Source organism: Coffea arabica, chromosome 4e, assembly GCF_036785885.1.
Source record: "Coffea arabica cultivar ET-39 chromosome 4e, Coffea Arabica ET-39 HiFi, whole genome shotgun sequence".
Classification (NCBI taxonomy): Eukaryota; Viridiplantae; Streptophyta; class Magnoliopsida; order Gentianales; family Rubiaceae; genus Coffea; species Coffea arabica.
Window position 1 is genome coordinate 7,651,174 of NC_092317.1, and position 23,162 is coordinate 7,674,335.

A 23,162-nucleotide genomic window follows, 5' to 3' on the forward strand; every position below is an offset into this window, starting at 1 on the left:
TCTAGGAGTTTAGAGATTTTTTTCACAAGTGAAGTTGCTCAAACCGATGGACTTTGTCAAACGTAGTTTGTTGCATTCTTCCATGGCCTGCCAAGTTCCATCGTTGTTAAAAGAGAGAATTTTATCTTTTGTGAAATTGAAAGTCTCAGCACCGTGCTTTACTCTCACTGGCCAGTGAACCCGACAAAGATCCAGATACCCTGGCCCCAACTTCCAACCAATGTAGAATTATCCCAAACTAGAGTATATCAATAATGTATCAAAAATACAAATTCTTAGTGAACAAATTGAAGAAACAATAATATCAAAAAAATTAAAGAAACAAGCTTATTTCCTGGCATTGTCAATGCGAAGATTGAAAAGAATTAATTGATTTTTTTTTTGTCAACACAGAGGTATCTGGTGTCCATGGACTGGTTACCGTACGACCCAACTATTCCTCTGCGGGTCGAGAAAGGCTGCCTAATATCACCTACCGTTGCACCCAAGATTCGAACCTTTGCGATAGTACTCACCTAACTAGGCTACTAGCACCGGCTCTAGCCCTGGGGGGCCTTTGAAAAGAATTAATTGATTGTCTATGGAGTTAATGGCCATGACTGTACACCAATAGAACGAGAGAGAGCTCATGTTTTGTTTTTGTTCGTGTGTACATCTTTATGATTGATTGTACACTTTGCCTATGTTAACATGCACATAAATATCTAGACGTGTGCAATTTCTTGTGCTACCAGTTTTGAGTAATAATTGGCATGCATGCATGTACTGATTACAAATTGATACCTTTTTTTTCTCTATTGGTCAAACTTGATCCAAATTCATACTACTTGATCCAATCATTATGCTTTATTGGAGCCTGGTGCTCCATGAAGCGAAGTCAAGAAATATACTACATGAAAATATACTACGGGTTCTTCTTTTATCTGCCGGAGGTGGGGTCATTCTTTAGTTGTTAGTAAAATTTGAAATTTTGAAGGCAAAAGTTTACACAATTTAGAGGTAGGTGTATTGTTTCCTTGTTATCAAGTTCAAGGTTCAAATCTTGTAGCTGATAGTTGGGATGGAAAAAGTGTAACAAGGAGCGAGAGGGTAAAAAAAAAAAAAGATAATGTTGTGTTTATAGTGAGTCCATCCGTTTGAGAATTCATTTTTCTGCAACCTAAATTTCTTCAAGGTGCCTCTGGATCGATAGATTTAGATTAGCTTCTAGTATGACTTATTCTTTTATAGAAACGATAAACACCAGAAATATAGAACGATAAATTCAGATGTCGCCATCCCAAAGTTCCTCTATCGATTTGTATGGCCCGGCTGGATGAACAAACACTTCCCCAGCAAAGCCTCTCAACTGAGGAATCTGCAGAATTTGATCCATTTCTTCCTTGGTGAGTTCCCAATCAAATATTTGGAGGTTTTGTTTCATCCTTTCCTTGTTGAAGCTCTTCACTATGACGCTTGCTCCTTGCTGATATATGCATCTCAATGCAACCTATTTACATCAATTGCCATGATTGAGTGTCCATGTTAGTGCCAGAACACACACACACACACACACACACAGAGATGAATTATATATTGTGTGTAATTTGTGGGAATGTTTAGATTTATAAACATGGACAATATTGATATATAACGGAAAAGACAAAGCCCCATGCATATATACATATGTAGATTCACTACTAAAATTTTCATTCGAATAAGTGAGGACCTGTGGCACGGTTTTGCCCTTTGAAGCTGCAATATCTTTGATAATTGGGTTCTCCACGATTGCATTGGTGCCCCAAAAGTTACCATAAGATCCAAGGGGAGACCAAGCACTTACACCAATTCCTTTCTCTTTGGCAAATGGTACTAATTTTCGCTGCTGCCAACCAACATTCATCTCCACCTGAAAAACAACTTTCAATCTCATTCTAAAAAAAAAAAAAAAAAAGTCTAGTGAACAGATGGACCTTGGTGTTAACAGATGTCGAACATGGACATCGTATAAAGAGCAAGGGTCAGTTTAACTATCAAAATCACCCAAATTTTCTGTAATTAATTCGGTTTTTTTATGCCATTTTATTATCAATTATATGCAACCGTAAAAAATTTATATATAGGCCATTAGACTAAATGGTGGATCCCGTTACTGCTAGTATATTTTAATCAGGTAATTGTGAGATTTCTGATTTCTCACTGAAGAGCTACAGTTTACCTGATTAATTGCTGGAGGGATGGTAGCAATTTGTAGGAGTTTAGAGATTTTTTCACAGGTGAAGTTGCTCAAACCTATGGACTTTGTTAAGCCTAATTGGCTGCATTCTTCCATGGCCTTCCACGTTCCATGCATATCAAAAGGGAGAATTTCATCTTCGGCGAGACTGAACATCTGAGCACCGTGTTTTAGCCTCACCGGCCAGTGAATCAGATAAAGATCTAAATACTCTAGCCCCAACTTCCTACAAAAGTAGAATTATAAGTAAGTTTTGTAAGTCAATAATGTATCAAAAACAAAAAAAAAGAAAACTCTTGGTGAATAAATTGAAGAAACAATAATTTTTCCTTGTATTTCATTGCATTGTCAGTTTGATTATAGTGGCAAATTCATAGTCATGAGGTAACTTGTGGTTAATCAGCTTCAATAGCACTAGAAGACACATCCATTTATAATGCGAAAGTCGTCAACTTAATACGTGCTTTAGTAGCAACAAACTACATTACATCCGCAGCCCCACCAGGATGTAGTCTTTAGGTTCTTAGAAGTGGTATTAAAGATATGAACTGTCTAACAAGTATCCAATGAATATTCGTAAAGGGGAGAGCAATAATCACGAGTGTTTGTATTTATTTGACAGGATAAATGTATATTTATATGATATATTCGGTGAGATTATTATACAAGCATGTATCTTAGTTTATTTTCTTCCTTTAGTTAATGCATGTTGGGGAATGATAGTGGGGTAATATGTATCCTGATTTGCAATCACCCCACCTGCTTTGAAAAAAATTCAAATGAGGTGTCAGAACATTCTTTTGGTATAGTCAGGTCTGTATACCCGTTAGCGTCTTACACAGTTTCTTTAGACCCCTTTCCCTTCAGATGAAGATAAATTAGGTTATAGGAATATTATTGTTGTGGTAAAAAAGATGTGCAAGTATCAAAGTTTTTTCTTAACAGGACGTAAATGATGGCGGAGAGATTAATAAACATCATAATGTGATTCAAATATGGTTGAGACTTGAGACCCAACATCAACATCAGTCACATCACCACAAGAATCCTTAATTAGCATGTTCAGCGTGAGAAATTACTTGAGTTGAATTCATACAATCTACTGCACGTTATACTTGTAGAAGTGATGCATAGCACCTATCTCAAAAATAATTAATGTAATTATAAGCAATAAATATATCCCAATTTGAGAGGAAACATTAATGAGGGAAACAATATATATATACACATATATATGTATGTATGTATGTAAAGTCTGGTTGAAATGATAAATTAAGGACAAGGTCATGACCAATGCACCACACATTATACTGTCATAATTCTATATATGCACCCATCTATACATGTGTGTAAGGGCAACTCCAAAGGAGTTGCATATATCGTGTAATGGATGTGTAATACCCATTACACGCATCATGGATGGGTAGAAACCCATTATTAAAGAAAATTAAAAGAGGAGTAATTGGTGCAAAAGATGAGTTATTGGTGGGTTACCCATTAATTAAAAAATTAATTGTGGACCCATGCTATTATATCTTGTGGAGTGTAATTCATTGTGAGTGGAAGTGTAATAAAAAAGGAGAAAGTGGAATGGTGACGTGGCATTTGGATTACACTCTAAAGAGTATAAACCATTGTGGATGCCTTAAGCTTTTCTTTTCTTTTTTTTTTGACAAGTTTAAGGCACATCAACTTTGACCCAAAAGAAAGGGAAAAAAGGGATTCAAATGGTGATGAGAATGGTACCCAAGAGTTTGTTTGAGGGCAGGCAGAACAAGGTCATGATCAGCATCGGTACACCAAAGCTTAGAAGCGATAAACAATTCATCCCTGCTCTTAATTAATCCAATCTCCAATGCTTTAGCCACAGCTATGCCAAGAGCTTCCTCAGTGCCATAACATGCTGCTGTATCAAAATGCCTGTATCCAATCTCCATTGCATCAATAAAAGCTGTTACTAATTGCTCCGATGGTGGCAAAGGATGCGCGGCACATCCTAAGCCCACCACTGGCATTTTGTGGCCTGAGTTTAACACTATTTCTGGGATTTTTTGTTCAACCTTTTCCATCGTCTCTGGCACAATTGTATTAATGGAAATCAATGGAGAAAAATGCAAGAATTTACAGAAGAAACTTCTGTCAAAAGGCAGTTATCTTCAATTGATGAAAAGAGGGGTGAGAAGAAGTGGGGATCCTGACGGTTCCCTATATATTGATAGTACAGTAACATCATAAATTCATTCATACTTACCCTTTTTCTAATTGTGATTGGTATCCACGGGGCAAAGAAGGAAAGAAAATCAAGAAAATGAAAAACATGACGTTTCGAGAAAAGGGCAACAATAAGACGGAAATAAAGGACCACTACCAATTGCCTAAAAAAAAGAAAAGGACCACTACGAATTGAAAAACGTCTACCACTAGTATTATCCTCTTCTTTTTTTTTGGTACTAGTCTACTTGCCATTTGTTTTTCAAAATTGCTAGCATTGATATTACCTGATTAGGTTGAAGGCCAATCACTCGTTCAAGAAATCTGATAGTTGATAAATTGAAAGTGCATTTCTTCGTGTGCACATTTTTACGACTAATTAAACACATGAATGCTTATACGTGTTCGACAACTTGTTTGATTAATTGCTGCTTTGACTTTTGTCTTTTTTAGTTAAATTTTATTCTTTTTTTTTTTTTAATATTCCAACCCTTTTCATTTTCTGTTTTAGTACATTTTGGAGACTAGGGAAAGATATAGATGCACCTTAAAAAGTTACTAATTAGTTAGCTTTCTACGTTAAGGTATACTTTGATGTGAAAAAACTTTGCTTTCCGTGCTTAATTTGGCCCCAAAGAATAAAAAGGAAGCCCCGTTTTGATTTGTCCAATTGGCTGTTTAATCAAGAATAGCGAGTACACAACACTTAGCCAATAAAATGGAGTTGGCCCGGCCCCCCGCAATTAGTACATGAGTGCAATTATTTTTCTAAAACTTAGGCATTAATATTTGATAAAAAATGCTCGTATATCATTTTTTTTAGCTTAGGAGTTAGTAACTTTGCACCTTAACGCCTGAATTTGAGAAAATGACAAAAAATAAAATTAGGTCTCGTCTGGATTGCTATTTTTTGGAGTTTCTGTAGAAAAATATACTGTAACGATTTGATGGATGTGAAATAAAAAAGGAGATTGAAAAATGTGATCACGAAAAATATTAAAATTTTTCTTTTGAAAATTACACTTTCAAGAGTTGAATGGCCTTTCCAGATTAAAAAAAAAAAAAAAAGTTTAATGACCAAACCATGCAATTTTAAATACTCGGTGATCTTTTGTGCTATTTACTCTCTACATAATCATTTTATTTCTTTTTCCTGTTGATTATTTGTTTTTAAATCTTTATAAAAAGAAATATTAAACAATCCAACAATTGACAACTGATAATCAAACCTATTATGGTGTTTTGGTAAAAGATAAGTCACTACGATGTTGGGTTGGGCTGCTTCCCTATTTGATTTGAGAATACCCTAACGGCATTGGAATTTGCCCCAGAAAATAAAGTTGATCATCATGGTAGAGTTGAAGTTCACATTGTCCAGAAATTCAGATGTCGCCATCCCAAAATTCCTCTAAAGATTTGTATGGCCCTGTTGGATCAACAAGCGCTTCCGTTCCGGGGGCTCTACGCTAAGGAATCTGCAGAATTTGATCCATTTCTTCCTTGGTAAGTTCCCAATCAAATATTTGGAGGTTCTGTTTCATCCTTTCCTTGCTGAAGCTCTTCACAATGACGCTTGCTCCTTGCTGATATACCCATCTCAGTGCAACCTACTTACATTAATTAACATGATTGAGCCTCATAATATATTGTTTGATCTCTCTGTGTGTGTGTGTGTGTCTATATATATATATATCTGTGTGTGTGTGTGTGTGTTTTTTTTTTTTTTTTTTCAACTTTCTTGCACGCAGTCATAATAATTCAGGACCTGTGGCACCGTCTTGTTTCTTGAGTCAGCAATATTTTTGATGATTGGATTCTCCATGACTGCATTGCTACCCCAAGAAGTACCATAACCTCCAAGAGGAGACCAAGCACTTATGTGAATTCCTTTCTCTTTGGCAAATGGTACCAATTTTCGCTGCTGCCAACCAACATTCATCTCCACCTGAAAATTTTGCATTCGAAAATTCCATCATGCATTCCACTATAGTGGCCAATGTTGGCGAGGTTAATTTCAAAGAAAGTAAAAGAGAAAAAGTCTCAAACGGGCTGCTTGCTAAATCCACTATCAAATTACATGTCTATTGTCCCCAAACCCCAGTTAACTGGTAAACTATGAAATTTCTAGTTTTACTCTCAAGATTTGCAGTTTACCTAGAACCCCATTTACCCAATTCCAAAAAAAAAAAAAAAAGAGAGAGAGAGAGAGAAATCACCTGATTAACTGCTGGAAGGATGGTAGCACTTTCTTGGAGCTTGGAGATTTTTTCACAGGTGAAGTTGCTCAAACCTATAGACTTTGTCAAGCCCAATTTGCTGCATTCTTCCATGGCCTTCCACGTTCCATGCATGTCAAAAGGGAGAATTGCATCTTTGGTGAAATTGGACACCGAAGTACCCTGCTTTAGCCTCAGAGGCCAGTGAATCAAATAAAGATCCAAATACTCTAGCCCCAACTTCCTAGCAAAGAAGAATTATGACAAGAAAGAGCAAGTCAATCATGTATCAGAAAACAAAATTTCTTGGTGGATGAATCAAAGAAACGAATAATTTCTCCTGATCATATTCCATGCCATTGTCAGTGAGAACAATGAAAATGATCAATTTTTTTTTCTTTGAATGCAAGGCTCTTATAGTCAAGTGATTTTGATTTTAGTGACAGGTACGGGCCATATGAACAGTACTCAAAATATCACATATGGGTTTTAGTGTCGTACAGGGTGTTCATGTTCATTTAAAATCCTTTCCAAAAGAGTTCAACAGTTCAGTAATGGTCGCTAGTGTATCCCAAATTCATTAAACTGCTAAAAATTTGCAATAGATTAAGTACCTTAATTACTAGTGATTGTCTGATTAAATAGTCAAGATGATGCGATAATACAAGGGTTAATTGCACTTTACACATTCAACTATACTCCAATTTTTACTTTGGTCATTCAACTTTAGAGTACAACACTTTAATCCCTAAAATAGAAAATTTGTCCTACTTTAATCTCTGATGTATAAAACTTGTCACATTTAAATCTTCAAAGTATAAATTTGTTTCACTTTAGTCCTTAAAGTACAAAATTTATCCTACTTAAAAATAAAATATGTCTCACTTTCATTGAAGATTTTACTTAAGTGGGACAAATTTTATCCCTAAAATGTCCCATTTTGAAGTTTAGGACCAAAATTAGAATGTAAATGTATTTGAAGGGTGCCAAGTGAAATTAACCTATAATACAAGCATCCTAGTTTGTAGTCTGTCCAGCAAGACGACATACATGATGGCGGGGATATCAAGAAGACTTCGAGATATTTCATATCACCACAAAAATCCATAATTTTTTTTTGACAGAACAAAAATTCATAATTAGTATGATTAGCGTGAAAAATCAATTGGCTTCATCCCCATCCTTATTCCCCCCTTCCTCTCCAAACATTCCTCTCGACTAAACGTTGTACTTCTATCCATCCATGGAAAGTGATAATCTCTATTTCAGATACTCTTAATGGAGTTACAACCGATGAAAAAGTCCAAATTTGGGGGAAAACAATGTCGGAAAACTATGTGCTAGCTACTCCCAAAAGAATCAAAGAGTTAAATATAAAAATACCTGTTCTAATCAAGAACCAGGCAGGTCTTCTTCAGTCATAAGACTCATGACCAAGCCACCAGAAATTTCATGGTATAGAATATATTTACATGCTCATATCTATGCATGAATATTCTTATTCAGGTATTAGATAAGGGAAAAAATTAGAAGAATTAGAAAAAAAAAAAAGGGGAAAAAAAAGAGATTCATATGGTGATGAGGAAAGTACCCAAGAGTTTGTTTGAGGGCGGGCAGAACAAGGTCATGATCAGCATCAGTAGACCAAAGTTTAGAAGTGATGAACAATTCATCCCTGCTCTTAATTAATCCAATCTCTAGTGCTTTAGCCACAGCTTTACCAAGGGCCTCCTCTGTGCCATATAATGCTGCTGTATCAAAATGCCTATACCCAATCTCCATGGCATCAATAAATATTGATACTAGTTGTTCTGATGGTGGCAAAGGCTGAGCTGCACACCCTAACCCCACCAATGGCATTTTGTGGCCTGTATTTAACACTATTTCTGGGATTGTTTCTCCAGCTTTTTCCATGGTCTCTGATGTAGTTGTCCTAATGGAGAAAATGCAAGAAGATAATATGAGGCAGTTATCTCGTCTCAAATTGATGAAAAGAAAGAGGGGTGTGAGAGATGGGGTTGTAGTATAGCGGTTGTGTTTATCCAGGGCCTTTTATGTTTGTGTGTATGATTTAGCGTATGTTGAATAGTGAATTCCTTGTCTTCGCCTTCACGCACCGTGATTGGCACGCACCGGTCAAAACACGAAAACAACCCAAGGCGGGTTAGCGGAGTTGGTTGGGAAAGACTTCTAAAAGTCTATTTGGGCGTGCCAGGTCTATGACTCAACTCAATCCTCGCTTGATGCATGTACAGAGGTTCCAACCACAGTTATCAAATTCAACTCGAATCGATAGTCGAGAATCGGTCAACTCAGTGAACTGATCATAGGATCAAGTTAAATTACTAATTAAACTAGTTATGTAATAAATTTGTTAATTAGTCAACGATCGATGAATCAAAAAAAATATAATCGGTTGAATTGTTGGTTGAATCACTAATTTAAAAATTTTATTATTTTTATAATTTGAAATATATTTTTATTTCATATAATATAACCATTGTATAACTTGCAGTTGAACCGCTCACAGTTGAATTGGTGACTTCTACGGATTGAGATTTGAGTCGGATTTAATTTAATAACTATGATTCCAACCTCTAGCTCTTTCATGTAGTCCAATTGTACTCCTCCTTCCTCCCATAATATAAAAAGTACGATAGATATTGACATTTTGCCCAAGAAAAATGTCGAAGAAGGAAAGAAATTCAATCACGGAACCACCACATAGTTGGAAAATGAAGTTTTGTTCTGGAAAGGGCCAACACAAAAGAAAGTCACGGACCACTATAAATTAGAAAACCTATAGTACATCGCCACTACAACCATTTGTTTTGCTTTTTGATAATCCAATTTAACACTAAAACTTGATGGTTTCAAATCTTAACATATCTAAACATGTTTGATAATAAAAAATATATTTAAATTAATTAAGCGGCAATGAATGTTTTAAACAAAACTTGTTGCAAAAGGTAAGTGATGAGTTATTCATTTATCACTTAATATATTATATAATCAAATGTATCAGATTTAATATTTAATAATTCAGTTACTTAATGGATTTAGACTTCAGATTTCAGATTTTAGATTTGATCAAATGCATACTAAACACAACGTCTTGAATTATGGACGCAAAATAGTCATTAAGCAGAAGCAGTTGCAGTGGGTAGAGTTGAAAAATATTCGTCAAACAGCTTTTCTTGATTGGAGTGTGATGGGGAAGTTTAAGCCACTTTGGGCTGGAAATTGGAATATGCCACCATTTTTCCTAACCTACCTTTGTTTTTCAAAAGCATGATGGTGGTGGTAGGAAAACAGCAGGTAGGTCAAACAGGTTCGGGATGGTGCAAATAGAATCCAATGCTCTGGAATAATTACTGGGCTGTATTTTTTTTTATATAAAAATTATGGTTTTTATTTATGAGATCTGTAATGACAGAAAATATATCATTAAACATGTCACACAAATAAATCTAAATGATCTACTGCTGGTGGATCTATTTCCTTCAGGTTATTAAAACTAGCCTAATCTGAGTTTACGTGATTGTATTATACTGTTGTGTATAGTTGTCAAACAAACCCATTTAACTAAATTTATCCATACCCGTCCATGAATAGATGGATATAGGTATCTTAAATTTTTGCATATGGGTATAAATGAATTACCCAATAATATCCATTTATTAAATGGGTATTATTGGATAACCCATCAAATCCAATTAACCCATTTAGAATTGTCTTCTCCCAAACCTCCTCTCTTCCCCCACCTTTTTTTTTTCAAATTTTTCATTTTGCCATGATGTTAATTACTTTTGTTTCATTATTATTATTATTTGTTGGTATTATCTTATCATTTTATTTTCTCTTAGTTTGTTAACTTGCTCATTTTTCAGCATTACCAATTTATGACAAGTTTTAGCCTCTTTTCTTACTTTTCAAAATGAAATTTTAAATTTACATACGAAAAAATGCTAGAGGTTCAAAATTTTTGGATTAAGTTTTTATGTTAACTTTTATAGTACTTAGTTCAACTTTTTATATTCTTATTGTTTAATCATTAAATAGTATGTAATTTTGCGACATAGAGTACGGATGAAAAAACAATTGATAATTAGGTTTATTGCGCATTATAAGTAAATATTTAAAATTAATGATGGGTGCAAATAATGGTATAAATTAATAACTTAGTTTGGAAAAATGAATTTAAATGAATTTAAAAAAAATTAAAATAAATGGGTTATAAATAGATAATTTGGTTACCCAATTCATTTTTTGATTTACCCATTTATACCCATTTAATTAAATGAGTATAAATGGGTTGATTCACTTATACTCATTACCCATTTTACCCAACCCAAACCCGCCCAAATCACCCATTTTAACACCTCAGTGTTGTGTCCAACTGTTAGTCATATTTTGTGACAAGTTGCTGACAAATTCATATAATTAATCATATTATTTTTTTCCCATTTGATTTTATGTCCTTATATCTTTATAAAACTTACAATCAATCCAACAATTTAAAGCAAGTCATTACGATGTTGGGTTGGGTTGCTTCTCTCTTTAATTTGAAGATACCATAACCGGATTGGAATTTGCTGCTCTCTTTGGGGTGGCGACATCTGAATTTATCTTATCTATTTTTCTAGGCAATGTGAACTTTAACTCTACCATGATGATCAACTCTGAATATGTTAAAATCTGAATCCATTAAATTTAAGTACTGAATTAAGTTATCAAACAGGACTGTGACTTGGATGGTTTAAAGGGCGTGAGAGACCTTGAATTTGACTTTTCCTGCTTACACTAAAAAAAAGACTGGAATTTGCAACAACTCTTCATTCATATAAAAAATTATACTATTGCTAACAAAATCCATTCAATTTACAAAGGGAAACGATGGGTTGGATATAGGCCTGTCAACGGTTCGGGTCTAGACCCGGACCCGGACCGGATCCATGGAATTTTTGCTGGTACAGGTAAGGATTTAATTCCGTTACCCGGACCCGGATCCGGATCCGTTTTGTCAAACAAAAAAACGCGTCGGATACGGAATATAGTGTTCCGGCCTGTATTCGACCCGGATCCGGATATAAATGGATTAATAATTTAAAAAATATATATATTTATCAATATAATTAGATTAGGGTGATGTATTTGAGTAAAGTCAATTTGATTTCTTTTCTTATTTGGTTTTTTTTTTGTATTAGTTAGAAATTAGTTTACAAATATATTTTTTTTCTCATTTTTATTAGAAATTGTAAGTTTTTGATAATTTTTTCGGGTAGACCCGGATCTCGGATCCGGAACATAGAGTAGAAGACCCGTCGGGTAAACGGGTCGGATCTGGGTCGATATGATATACCGGGTCCGGGTTTGGAATAATGAATTCCGGTCCGTTGACAGGCCTAGTTGGATAAGAGGTCCCGAGTTCGAGACCTCTCACCTATATTATAAAAAAAAAAAATCCATTCGATTTATCAATGAACACTAAGGACTAAGGAAAATCCACATTTAATTACTAATAAAACTATCATAGCTTGCATTTCGTAAACCATACAACTTGTCCACTTTAGGCTTTTAGGAAAAGGCCCATAGAAGTACTTTTACTTAACGCAAATGGTCCTTGGCTCCAAGCAATGTTTGATTGATTGCTGCCAAGTGCCAACCCACATTCATCTCTACCGAGTTCAAAGTAGTCTCTCAGTTCAAAAAATTTGTCCGTCTTGGTGTCTCGTTTGGTATGATTCAGTTTTGGGTTTATCCTAGTTTAGTCTGCTTTATTCTTATGATTTTGAGGAGCCCTTGAGGCTATTCAGACGTTATTGCATCTCAAAGACTGATACAACCAATGTCTTGCTAATTGTACAAATCAATTGACCCTGCCGAACTGGGCCATTCAAACTAGATAAAATCAGACAAGCTTATTGGGATCATACTCAGTAAACAAGCTTATTAGGATCATAGAATTAAAGTACATTAATCGACAAAACTTCATTTTGGGTCATTCAAAATGTGAACGAGCCAAACCCAAAAAGAAAAAAAAAAATCATTTCTACCTTTGATTTCTGATGAGCATTTGGGCATTTTGCCCAAACCCATGCTTCTCCAAGTTGTTTCCTTGGGTCATGATAAATAAATGGTTTTTCAACCCAGACCAAAAAGATTAAATAAAATTAATTTTACCTTTATTGCTGAAAAAAACTTTACGTAGCTTTTTTTTTATTTTAACCTTTCCACCCTTCTCTTGATCATTGGACCGACTCTAGTGGTTAACTTTTTATAATTAATCTCACTTTCAACATATCTCAGTTCTTCGCATTATGTCAAATCTCTCTACTCATATTCATATTAAAACAACAGATAGAATTAGTAATCAATCTATTTTTTACAATGATGTAATTCTAGAACAAAATACAATAAAACTTTGGATATATAACTAATGAATTTATGAAAGGTAATTTTCTATTTTATGCACTAAGGTCAAAGGATAAGAAGTGGGTCTAGACTCTGATTGCTTGCAAAAGATAAGAAGAATCCTTTATTTAAAAAAAAAAAAAGAATAAAAAACGAAACTGAATGAAAATGATAAAATTCCACGGAAGGTTACATCTAGTATTTTTCACTTTAGAATAATGAGAAAGAAAAGAAGAGAATAAAGAACATCAAGTTGGTGAGACTCAAACTTTCAGAGACTGGGAACGAGGAAACATGACCTTTGACCATGGGAAATGAAAATTAAATCATTGAAGTACGATAAAATTCAGAAAGATTGAAAAAAAACCGTAAACGAGAATACTAGAGCCCTTAATCACCGGCCTTTGATCTGGTGGCCACCACCAATGCATTAAATCTTGATGGGTGGGAGACAAGAGTTCAAACCTTATCTCCCATTAATTTGCCACATTAAAATGGCTCTGCTTTAAAAAATTTAGGCGGGTACGTAGTGCACTCATCTGGTTCGTTGATGGTTTAATCCGCTCCGAGTTACCCTTAAACCTCTCCAGGTGCTCCCCCTCCCCTACTGTAGGATGATCTATCATATTGTAAAAAAAAAAAGAGAATATTATAGCCCTCCATCCCAAAGTTTTGCTGCAAATTTATACGGCCTGTTTGGATGGATGAATAACCATCTGCAGTAAAGCTCCAATGCTGAGGAATCTGCTGATTTTTATCCACTTCTTGATTGGTGATCAGTTCCAAGTCAAAAGTTTGGAGGTTTTGTATCATTCTCTCCTTGTTGAAGCTCTTAACAAGAAGATTGGTTCCTTTCTGATATATACACCTAAGAGCAACCTAGGATATGTAGGCCATTTTAAACTTAACGGAACTGCTAAAATTGAAGAAACAGTGAGAGAATAGGGTGCTGAATTTGAAAGAATTGAAAGCTTAAGAGCTAAAATAAAATTTGACAAAAAGTAATGAGCTTCAATTGAACCTGTGGCATCACCTGTGATTTTTCCATTATGTATATAATTGCTTGGAAAAGTCATATGGTCATATGAGCATATCCAACTTAATTTCTTCAAGGAAAATTGTTGATACCAATGAATATTATGGGATAATATTTTGACACAAACATAGGGGTTCCAGAGATTTGCCATTATCTTCCCTAGTTGGATGAAAAGGTTATCTCATTGAATCAGTCAATGACTTCGATTTTTTTTTTTCCTTTTTCCGTCTTTTCTTTTAATTTTATGTTGCTTGAACAAAATGTAGACACAGCTACATATTTGAATTCAGTCTGTATTCGTTTTATTCTGTTTTTAACTATTGAATAAGAGTAAAAAACCTAGATAAATATCTTCTAAATCTACTTTTACAGAATCCTAATAATTTATAGCTCTGCACTAATTAAATATGACTCATAATAGAATACTTGAACCTTGTGCATGTTTATGCCATGCTTCATACTTAATAATAGAGAATGAGAGGCGAGGTAGATTGCAATTCCGGTGCACAATGAATTGAAAATGATAGATGCAGGTCTTTAGTATGTGAAAAAGCAATTGAAAGATCATTTTGCAAAACAGATAATTTTATGGTACTAAGACAATTAAAAATTACTATCTTCTAATGCAATGAAAAGGCCAAATTAATCTTTAACCTTGCGTCTTGTTGAATTACATAGTTTGTAAGAAACTCTTTGGATCATCATATGGTTCTCAAACATTTATGGAATTTATATCAATTGGTTTTGTTTGGATTAGTTGTTTTTGGAGGTGTTTTTCAAAAACTTTACTGTAATTGTGTATATGAAAAACTTTTACTGTAAATGTTTTTTGGATTGTTTTTAGAGATATTTTTAAAATATATTTTTGAGTATTTTTATAATTTACAATTTTTTTGGAATTTTTTTTAAAAAATTTTACACGACCCACTACTGTCCCCTCCCTTTTCCTCCCCCTCTCTCATTTCTCTTCCTCTCCTCCACCCCTCTATTTCGTCCCCTTCCTCCTCCTCCTCCTCCTCCTCTCTCTTTCCTCTCCCTTCTCCCTTCTCCCCCCTCCCCTCCTTCCCCCCAACCCCAAACCCCTCTCCTGCTCGCGGGTTGTGACTGCAACTTTAGCCACCACTCTAACCACGATCGTCTTGGTCGCGGCTTCTGGTCGTAATCAGATTTGATTGTGACTAGGAAGGTTGCGGTCAGTTGAGGGGAAGGAAATTGAGGGGCGGGGAAAGGGAAAGAAGAAAGGAGGAAGGAGAAGGAGAGAAAGGAGGAGGAAAAAATGAGGAGGAAGAGGAGAGAGGGAGGAAAGATGGGCGGAGAGAGAGAGGAGAGAGGAGAGAGGGTCGTGGGTGTGGGGGTGGTAACGGTAAGGTGGTAGCCGTGGTGGTGGAGTGTGATGGATAGTTGTGTATTTTTTTGTATATTTGGAGTTATTTTTGATATATTGTATGGATATGGTATTTTTGAAGTTGTTTTTATTTGTGTATTACTGTAGCATTGTAGATGAAAAAATTATTTTTCAAAAAAATTTGAATCCAAACAGAGCGATTAATGACTACTTATACACATCATTTTGTCTAAGGTCCTGTTTAATTGATAGGAACGTTGATCAAGTGATCAATTACTAGTTGTCGATGTCATTTTACGTTACATAAATATATTGGCATGATCTTTTTCTTGTATATAATAAGAGGTAGACAATTTCTAATCGATGAAATGCTCCCCCTCCACCCTTAGTTCAATAAGCTTTTCAACTTCAAAATTTTATTCTGGTTTTTACTTGGTCCACCTTAATTTTCACTTGGACATATACTTGCGAAGAAATTCCAATCAGCATCCTTTTCCCAGATGATTCCAAGAAGCCATTTGCCTCAACGCTCTACGCCAGGGCGATTGCGTGATAATCGAATGTATTTTTAGGGTATCATAAATCTAATCAATTACGCTGTTTTGTGTGGCATGAACAAACAAACTGTTAAGACAATTACAAAGCCTCCATCAACAAAAGTGTCAACATCCACAACAAATACAACTGTAGATTATATAAATTAATTAAGCATGATCATGATAAACTATTAATCTTCGTCTGTATTGGTTGACAGAAATGAAGTTATTATACTTTAACAAATTTAATATATATTTATTTATTTATTTATTTTTAAAAAAGAAGAAATCATTCTTCTACATTCTCAATAATACCCACAAAAGCTCATTGGTTGTTAGAGTTATTGGTGAGGGTAAAGTTTAGGTTAAGAATTTTTTTTTTTTTTTAAACACTCCCTCTCCCCCTTACACCCTTTCCAATTTTAACCGTTAGGTTTAGAATTTGAACCCTGAATTCTATAACTTGAATTCTATTTTGCAATGCTTATTTTCGTACAAGACGTGCCTTCAAATTTAACTGAGCATTGCAGTCAATTCGGTCAATTTGTATAAACCACAAAATTAGATTGCATTAAAGAAAACACACGTAAAATGAAAAATATAAAGGAAAAAAAAACAATCATTAAATTTTCCCAGCTGGTAAGGTCAAATAATATATTCTTAGCCTGCAATGTCTCTATCATATTATGCTTTGCTGTTGAAAGATGAAATCGGCAAGATTTACTGTGATCCCAAACCACAAGAAATTATTTTGCTGGCAAAAGCTTTGGCTTTATCGACAGTACAAGGAGTCTGGAGGTGGTAAATTCATGGTATTAAAAAGGGCTTTCCATCCATGGAATTGTATCAGAAAATTTGAAGAGGTAGAATTAATCAAAAATGGCTTCAAAGCAGATAATTAATTCAGCCCTAGTCTTGAGGGTCATCACTCTTTTGGCGCTGGGTGCCTCAGTTGTGCTTTTGGTTCTTAACAATTGCAAGCTCAGTGATGGCGCTAAAATATTCTTTGCTGATCTCCATGCTTACTGGTAAGACTGCATAATTTCGAAATAAAGTTCTAAATCTAGCTTATTCTAATCCAATTGTAATTTTGAAAAACAAATCCTACTTGACAATGCTAACTACAGGGCCGGGTCTCACTCCTGTTCAAGAACTAATTAAAAGTTTTCAAATTGTTTAAGATTTCTTCTATTCATAGATTTCGTTGGTTGATAATTGGTTTAAGAGATCATAAACCATAAAATTACATGATCTCAGGACTCTGATTTCTTTTTTTCTTTAACTTAGAATGGCAGAATTCTAATATTTTGAGCATGTAAACAGCAATATATTTGTGCAAATTAAACCTAGTAAATCCTGCATTTTTTTAAAAAAAAAAAATCGTCAAACAGCTGATAGAGTTAATTATCTTAGTCCAGCTTAATCATATAAAGTCTCATTAATTCTGGAAATAAATTCATTATAACAGGTATGCTGTGGCTGTGGCAGGCGTCGGCTTCATCTACACTCTCATCCAGCTTCCCTTTGCAGTATATCACGTTAGCACAGAGAAGAGGTGGATTCGCAACGGCTGTCTGCCGGAGTTTGATTTCTACGGCGATAAGGTTCTCTCATACACTTCCATAATAACTGCCATAAGTACCTCTTCAATAGCTCAAATAATAGAAAATGAAGCCAATTCAATGCAGTTATGGTCGCTGGAATTATTACGCTGTTGCCTAGCATTAATATGTTTACATTAAGGTTGCATGAGGAAGCTAGGAATTATTTCTGGGATCATTGCATGGTTGATTTTTTTGCTGTCTCAGACGAGACAAATTTTATCTGGTGAAAGAAAGAAGAAGAAAATATGTCGTAGAATGAAGATTAAAAAAAGAAGACAATATCAGAGTATGTCTGAAGAACATTGTAAATTTGCACCGAATACTGAAAGCTGCACATTATTCTAGTGCAAATAAACCCCCATAGACAACCATGCTTAGCGATAAAAAAATTTTATTCATCATCTTAATTTTGAGTAAACTATTTGTAGAATGGGTTTAGTTCTCTGTACAGAAAAGACAAACCAAGGAGATAACAATTATGTAGACCAGTAGTAATTTCCAAGAAAGATTGTTGGCCGTTTCTAGAAATGATTCTTTATCTTGAAATCTGCAGGTCATCAGCTTCCTTTTGGCAAGTGGAGTTGGAGTGGGATTTGGTGTTACCTTCGAGCTTAAAAGATACCTCGATGTAGTTTCTGTTGCTGCTGTAGTATTAGGTGCCAATGCCGCAGAGGTAGATGAAGAGAGATCAAAAGCATCCGACTTCCTTGATAGAGAGAACATTGCTACTGGTATTCTACTTGTAGGATTTGTTACTATGGCCATAACCTCTATTCTCACATCAATCATGAAGTCACCAAGTACTAAAGGAGGAGGATTTTTTCGATGAGAAATATTGGTCTATAGGGGAACTGTTGGAAGAAATTATCAAATTTGTCTGTGAATTTTTGAATCAATTGGGAGAAATTTTGTCTGAATAATGGATGATGATGTTCTAGCCTGTGAATACTGAATATTACTAGTTTATGCTTTGCAATACTCATGCACTCAAAGCATTTCGATTTTGGATATCATCTGCATCATCAAGAAATTGCCTGTCCATTACCATTATAGCTTGGAGGCCTTTTGACCATGCTGCTTTTGCAAAGCCGAATTCTCTCTCACACCTTGATATGTGCTCCTTTTGTCCTATAATTTGAGTCATATTTTGAAAAATTCAAATTTTGAGAGAACATGCAATCATTATGTATTTTCGGACATATTTATAATATGCTAATGCTCCCACATTTAAATTCTATGATAGTGTATTGATGTGTGGAGGGACTAACTTTTAAATGCTAAAAATGGAAAGGTAATAAAAGTTTGTAGTGACTTTTAAAAATGACTCTTGTTTTAGGACAAATAAAAAGTGAAAATAGGTATTAACAAGATTGGTTAGGAAAACAAGATTATGTTAAGTCTGTAGTACAATAGTTCATTCTATACATTGGATATTTGTTTACTTTCATATATAAAAAAAGGCTATTAAAAAATTTGCTAGGGTTCTAAAGTCATTACAAATTTCAAAATATTGTATTAACCCTTTTTTTAAGTAGGAAGTTTTGAACTAGGTCTCCTATTTATAATTATTTCCACCGTATCACCCAACCAAACCCTCCCGATTTGATGCCAAATTACCATTTATTGTTTTGTCATTGTCATTTTTTATTATAGCCTCAAATTGGCCAAACGATAGCCAAGTAGCCAACCTACTATGCGCAAGATTGAAAGCTTTTTAGAAACTTCTTTGTCAATGCAAACAAAACTCCAAAGTACATATATGTTACCCTCAAATCAAAATCAGAATACTCTCATCTGTCATCAAATAAAATAGAATTGATAGACTCATAAAAGACACTATCAAACATCACTACCTAGCAGGAGGGGGGAAGGGTAACATTGGATATGCATGGCACCGACTCAAAATACTTTCTCAAGATTTTTTTAAAAAAGAAAGAAAATATGAATCGTGTTTTTCTTCAACAAATTTAGAGATTTTCAATACTAAGGATTCATTTAATAAATTGAGATTTAGATTCTGAAATTTGAACCTGTTAAATTATTAAATTGTTCAATACTAAAATCCTAACATTTGAACATACTTTGTATTAAGTGATAATTACACCGCTTATCACTTATTTTTTTGAAGTAAGTTTTGCCTAGACAATTCGAAACTACTCAATTCATTAAAATTTTCTATTTCTTGTTATAAAAAATATTTAAATATATTAACATCTAAACCTATTAAATTTAAATTCTGAATTGAATTATTAAACATGGTCTGAGCATGTTGAACTAGGAATTGTAAACTTTGCAGCTTTCCGTATTCTTTAATTTTGAGACCATTTTCAAGTTTTTCCCCATTTAGAATTTGGAGCATTATCGATAACCAAATTTAGCACATTCTTTTTTTTTTTTTTGTCAACATAATGGGTGTCCGACCCTTCGGCCCGACTAGACCCACTGCGCCCCGGCCCCCGCCCCCCAAGAGACCCAAGACAGTAGGAGGAGTCAAACTCTGACCACACAACCTGAGACCTAATGAGGCAATCCCAGTACCTGTCGAGCCAACCCCGGGGTTCAAATTTAGCACATTCTAAGATTACCTTTTTGTAAGAGGTTGAAGCCTAAAACAATTTAATGGGCTAGAACACTAAGGGCTAAACTTTAATGGGCTAAAAGGTATTTTAGAAGCTGATACAATTTCTTTCGCGCAGAAGATTCTATTTTTTCTTTTTTTGGGCTTACAGAATGAGACATCATAAGGCTTCTTTTCAGTTCATGTAACATAGGACTTGGAACGAGCAATATTTGCCACAGGAACCAAGGTTCAAAATGGACGAACTCCAGAACAAATTAGTCCATTTTAGATTTTAAACCATAATCATAGTTCCTTAAAGTGGACTAATACAAATGTAATAAACCACTTATGACAGTGCAGGTCCTCTAGGCCGTATAAATTCTAACATGACATGAAAACTTCCCTAGCATGAACACCTTTCAAACTCGAATTCCAAGAGTCCTCCTCTAACCGTTGAACCAACGCCAGTTCTAACAATTAATTACTATAAATTTCAAGTCTATAAATCCTGACAGTAGCTATTTGAAAATTCTATAGTCCATTTAGAAAATTATTTTTTCCAATTTTTACTCCCCAATAATGATAATCGTTATAGTTTAAAAGTTTGAAACTGTTGCAATCTAATAGTCAAAACCAATTATTTCACCATTCAACGGTAAATTTATCACAAAAGTATAATACCTAAAAGAAATCCAAGAATTCTTAGTCAAGGCTCTTAAGCTCTCCCTGTGTTCCCTTTCCCCCAACTCCTTGTTCCCACATCGGTTATGAGAGGTGTGTGTGTAGGATTTAAGGTCCGTGAGTTTATCCAAAAGTCAGCAATTGCCTTTTGGGTAAACTGGTGGAATTACCTTAGATTCTGTGTGTGTGTTTCTTTGCGCTGTTGAAAGAAGAAAAAGAAATCCAAGAATTCTAGGTAACTAAAAAGTTAGCTTTTCATATTTTTTTTTTTTTTTTGAGGGAACTATAAAGTTAGCTTGGGTAAATTGTCTGCACATATATTTTTCCCTCGACCCAACTATGCTGCAGACGCACTAATATTAAAATAAGGACATGGGAACAAGACAAATACCAACCTTCGAGCCTGTCTCCAGCACTACCTAATAGTCTTTTGTAAAAACCTCTTAATGCAAAGCTAATTTAAGGCCCAAATCATTGTCCAAGGCTCGGCACAAAAACTCCCCTCCAAACAGCGGAAGCATCCAGATAACTCCACCAGCATCTGCAGCATTTGGATTTTTCGCAGCAGCCCCATTCACATCTGCGTTAACCCAGTGCTCAGCATTGCATGTTAATCCTACCAACAGAAAAAGGAAAAATTAATCCTACGTCGACTACTTATTTTATTTTATTCTATATACTTTAATCACTATATTATATGGGACGAGGGATGGTTTGGAGGAGTGTACGTGCGTGTCTGTGTGACTGCATATATTTTGATGAACTGTTATAGTCGTAAAATCAATCTTTTCAAGGGTTTGGCTAATGGATGTCCAATAGACACTTGTTAAGAGGGTTCTTACGTGTTGATTTTGAAAAAAGTGTCAATTTTTTTTTTCTGAAAAGTGTATTTAAACACAGTCAGTGGGTATAATTATTGTGATTGTGTGTAGTGATAAAAAGTTAGGTGTAATTTAGATTTGTTAATGAGTGCCTGATCCTATTCAAAAAATCCTTTTTTTTTTCTTTTTGGAAATTGCTTATTACTACTACTTACTGGTTCATATGACGCATACAAGATTTAAGACAAGTTCATACAAACATATATGGATAGGAGATTATTTGAGATATTATTTGAAATATTTATATAGTACTTTTTATAATGTGATATATGTGAAATAAAAAAAGTAATTGAGAAGATAAAATGATTGACTGAAAAACGTGTATATGATGCAAGCAAATAAGTTTTTGCAAATAATGTGTTAGTGTTTAATAAGAGTCTTTGAACCTAAGCTGTACTTAATTGATCGCTTAACCATATGGAAACATAGATCTTGAGCCGAATGATTTATAGGGCTCCAATAAACTATATCATCGTTCAGTCATCTTCAACTTGCAGTTAATCATGTTCTCTTTTTCAGAAAGATAGCCCCCAAAAATTTCTTTTCTCCAACTTGTTAGAGTCATAATAAGGTAGACAATAGATGAAAAGCTGCTGATTTAAGATCAAGATACACTGTTGAATAACGTGTCAGTTAAAAATCTTCATTGAATGTGCAAAGTAAATTCAGTTCTCTAAACAATTTATAGAAACTTCTTGCACTTAGAAAACAATTTATAGAAAAAAGACATCGAGTTGAGTTGATTCCTCTTCTTGCAATTCGTGGGATTCGTCCTCAGTTATATGTGTTTTTCTTTTATCTATTACTTTTAGGATGCAATCAACAAGAAGCCCTTCTCTTTTCTCTCTTTGAAAAAAAAAGAAAAGAAAAGAAGAGTTCCTTTACTTTTAACCTATTAAGTAATTGATCAATGACATTCTAAGATGATCCAGTTTTCTCCTCACTGCCCTCCAAATGTTTATCTCTGCACTAACAAATTTATCTTATTTGTAAGCAGAGAGTTAGGACTACTTTTTAGTCTAAATTAGGAAAATTAATCAAGAATTAAGTCACTCTATAGAATATACAAATTAATAAAAGGAATTAACGCCAATTTATATCACGGAGTTCTGCATCAACTTCAAAAACTTGAGATATAACAAAATTATACAGTCCATACTTTAATTTGTTGAAACATAGATTTCATACGTGCATTTAATTTCTTTTTTTTTTTTTAAATTCTTGGCATATGCAGTCTCAAATTTTTTTCCCCTTTTCTTCAAAAAAAAAAAAGAAGAGAGTTAAACATGTAGACAGGAGAACGAGAGAAATAAATATATGTGGGAATAATATTGATGTATTTCTCTTGTGTTTGGTCATGAGACAAATAATGACATTGAAGAATATAAAAAATAAAGAAGGCGAATTCTAGTAGTTTACATATTCTGTTGAAAGAATGGGGACATGATGGGAGTTGGATTCTC

General features: G+C 34.4%; 3 protein-coding genes across 3 annotated transcripts; 1 reads left to right on the plus strand and 2 right to left on the minus strand.

The window, feature by feature from the left end:
• Positions 1–1,090: 1,090 nt before the first annotated feature.
• On the minus strand, positions 1,091–4,432 carry LOC113742119 (protein REDOX 2-like). Its single transcript, XM_027269835.2, has 4 exons — positions 3,962–4,432; positions 2,198–2,441; positions 1,709–1,888; positions 1,091–1,489 (listed from the first exon to the last, which is right to left on the minus strand). Exons 1-4 carry the CDS (start codon positions 4,282–4,284, stop codon positions 1,265–1,267), a joined length of 972 nt encoding a protein of 323 aa, XP_027125636.1. The 5' UTR covers positions 4,285–4,432; the 3' UTR covers positions 1,091–1,264.
• A 1,203-nt stretch (positions 4,433–5,635) lies between these two features.
• Positions 5,636–8,710, minus strand: LOC113742118 (protein REDOX 2-like). Its single transcript, XM_027269834.2, has 4 exons — positions 8,234–8,710; positions 6,643–6,886; positions 6,192–6,371; positions 5,636–6,033 (listed from the first exon to the last, which is right to left on the minus strand). The coding sequence occupies exons 1-4, from the start codon at positions 8,554–8,556 to the stop codon at positions 5,893–5,895; spliced, it is 888 nt and encodes a 295-aa protein (XP_027125635.2). The 5' UTR covers positions 8,557–8,710; the 3' UTR covers positions 5,636–5,892.
• An 8,067-nt stretch (positions 8,711–16,777) lies between these two features.
• Positions 16,778–18,523, plus strand: LOC113740674 (CASP-like protein 4D1). Its single transcript, XM_027268210.2, has 3 exons — positions 16,778–17,001; positions 17,442–17,577; positions 18,131–18,523. Exons 1-3 carry the CDS (start codon positions 16,853–16,855, stop codon positions 18,404–18,406), a joined length of 561 nt encoding a protein of 186 aa, XP_027124011.1. The 5' UTR covers positions 16,778–16,852; the 3' UTR covers positions 18,407–18,523.
• The last annotated feature ends 4,639 nt before the right edge of the window (positions 18,524–23,162 follow it).

Excerpts from the sequence above, each read along its gene's own strand:
- LOC113740674 (XM_027268210.2), top strand. The coding sequence starts at position 16,853 with ATGGCTTCAAAGCAGATAATTAATTCAGCCCTAGTCTTGAGGGTCATC. Across the intron at positions 17,002-17,441 it reads GCTGATCTCCATGCTTACTG|GTATGCTGTGGCTGTGGCAG; the intron begins GTAAGACTGCAT and ends TCATTATAACAG. Across the intron at positions 17,578-18,130 it reads TTGATTTCTACGGCGATAAG|GTCATCAGCTTCCTTTTGGC; the intron begins GTTCTCTCATAC and ends TGAAATCTGCAG.
- LOC113742118 (XM_027269834.2), bottom strand. The coding sequence starts at position 8,556 with ATGGAAAAAGCTGGAGAAACAATCCCAGAAATAGTGTTAAATACAGGC. Across the intron at positions 6,372-6,642 it reads TCCTTCCAGCAGTTAATCAG|GTGGAGATGAATGTTGGTTG; the intron begins GTGATTTCTCTC and ends CAAAATTTTCAG. Across the intron at positions 6,034-6,191 it reads GAAACAAGACGGTGCCACAG|GTTGCACTGAGATGGGTATA; the intron begins GTCCTGAATTAT and ends TAATGTAAGTAG.
- LOC113742119 (XM_027269835.2), bottom strand. The coding sequence starts at position 4,284 with ATGGAAAAGGTTGAACAAAAAATCCCAGAAATAGTGTTAAACTCAGGC. Across the intron at positions 1,889-2,197 it reads TCCCTCCAGCAATTAATCAG|GTGGAGATGAATGTTGGTTG; the intron begins GTAAACTGTAGC and ends GTTGTTTTTCAG. Across the intron at positions 1,490-1,708 it reads AGGGCAAAACCGTGCCACAG|GTTGCATTGAGATGCATATA; the intron begins GTCCTCACTTAT and ends TGATGTAAATAG.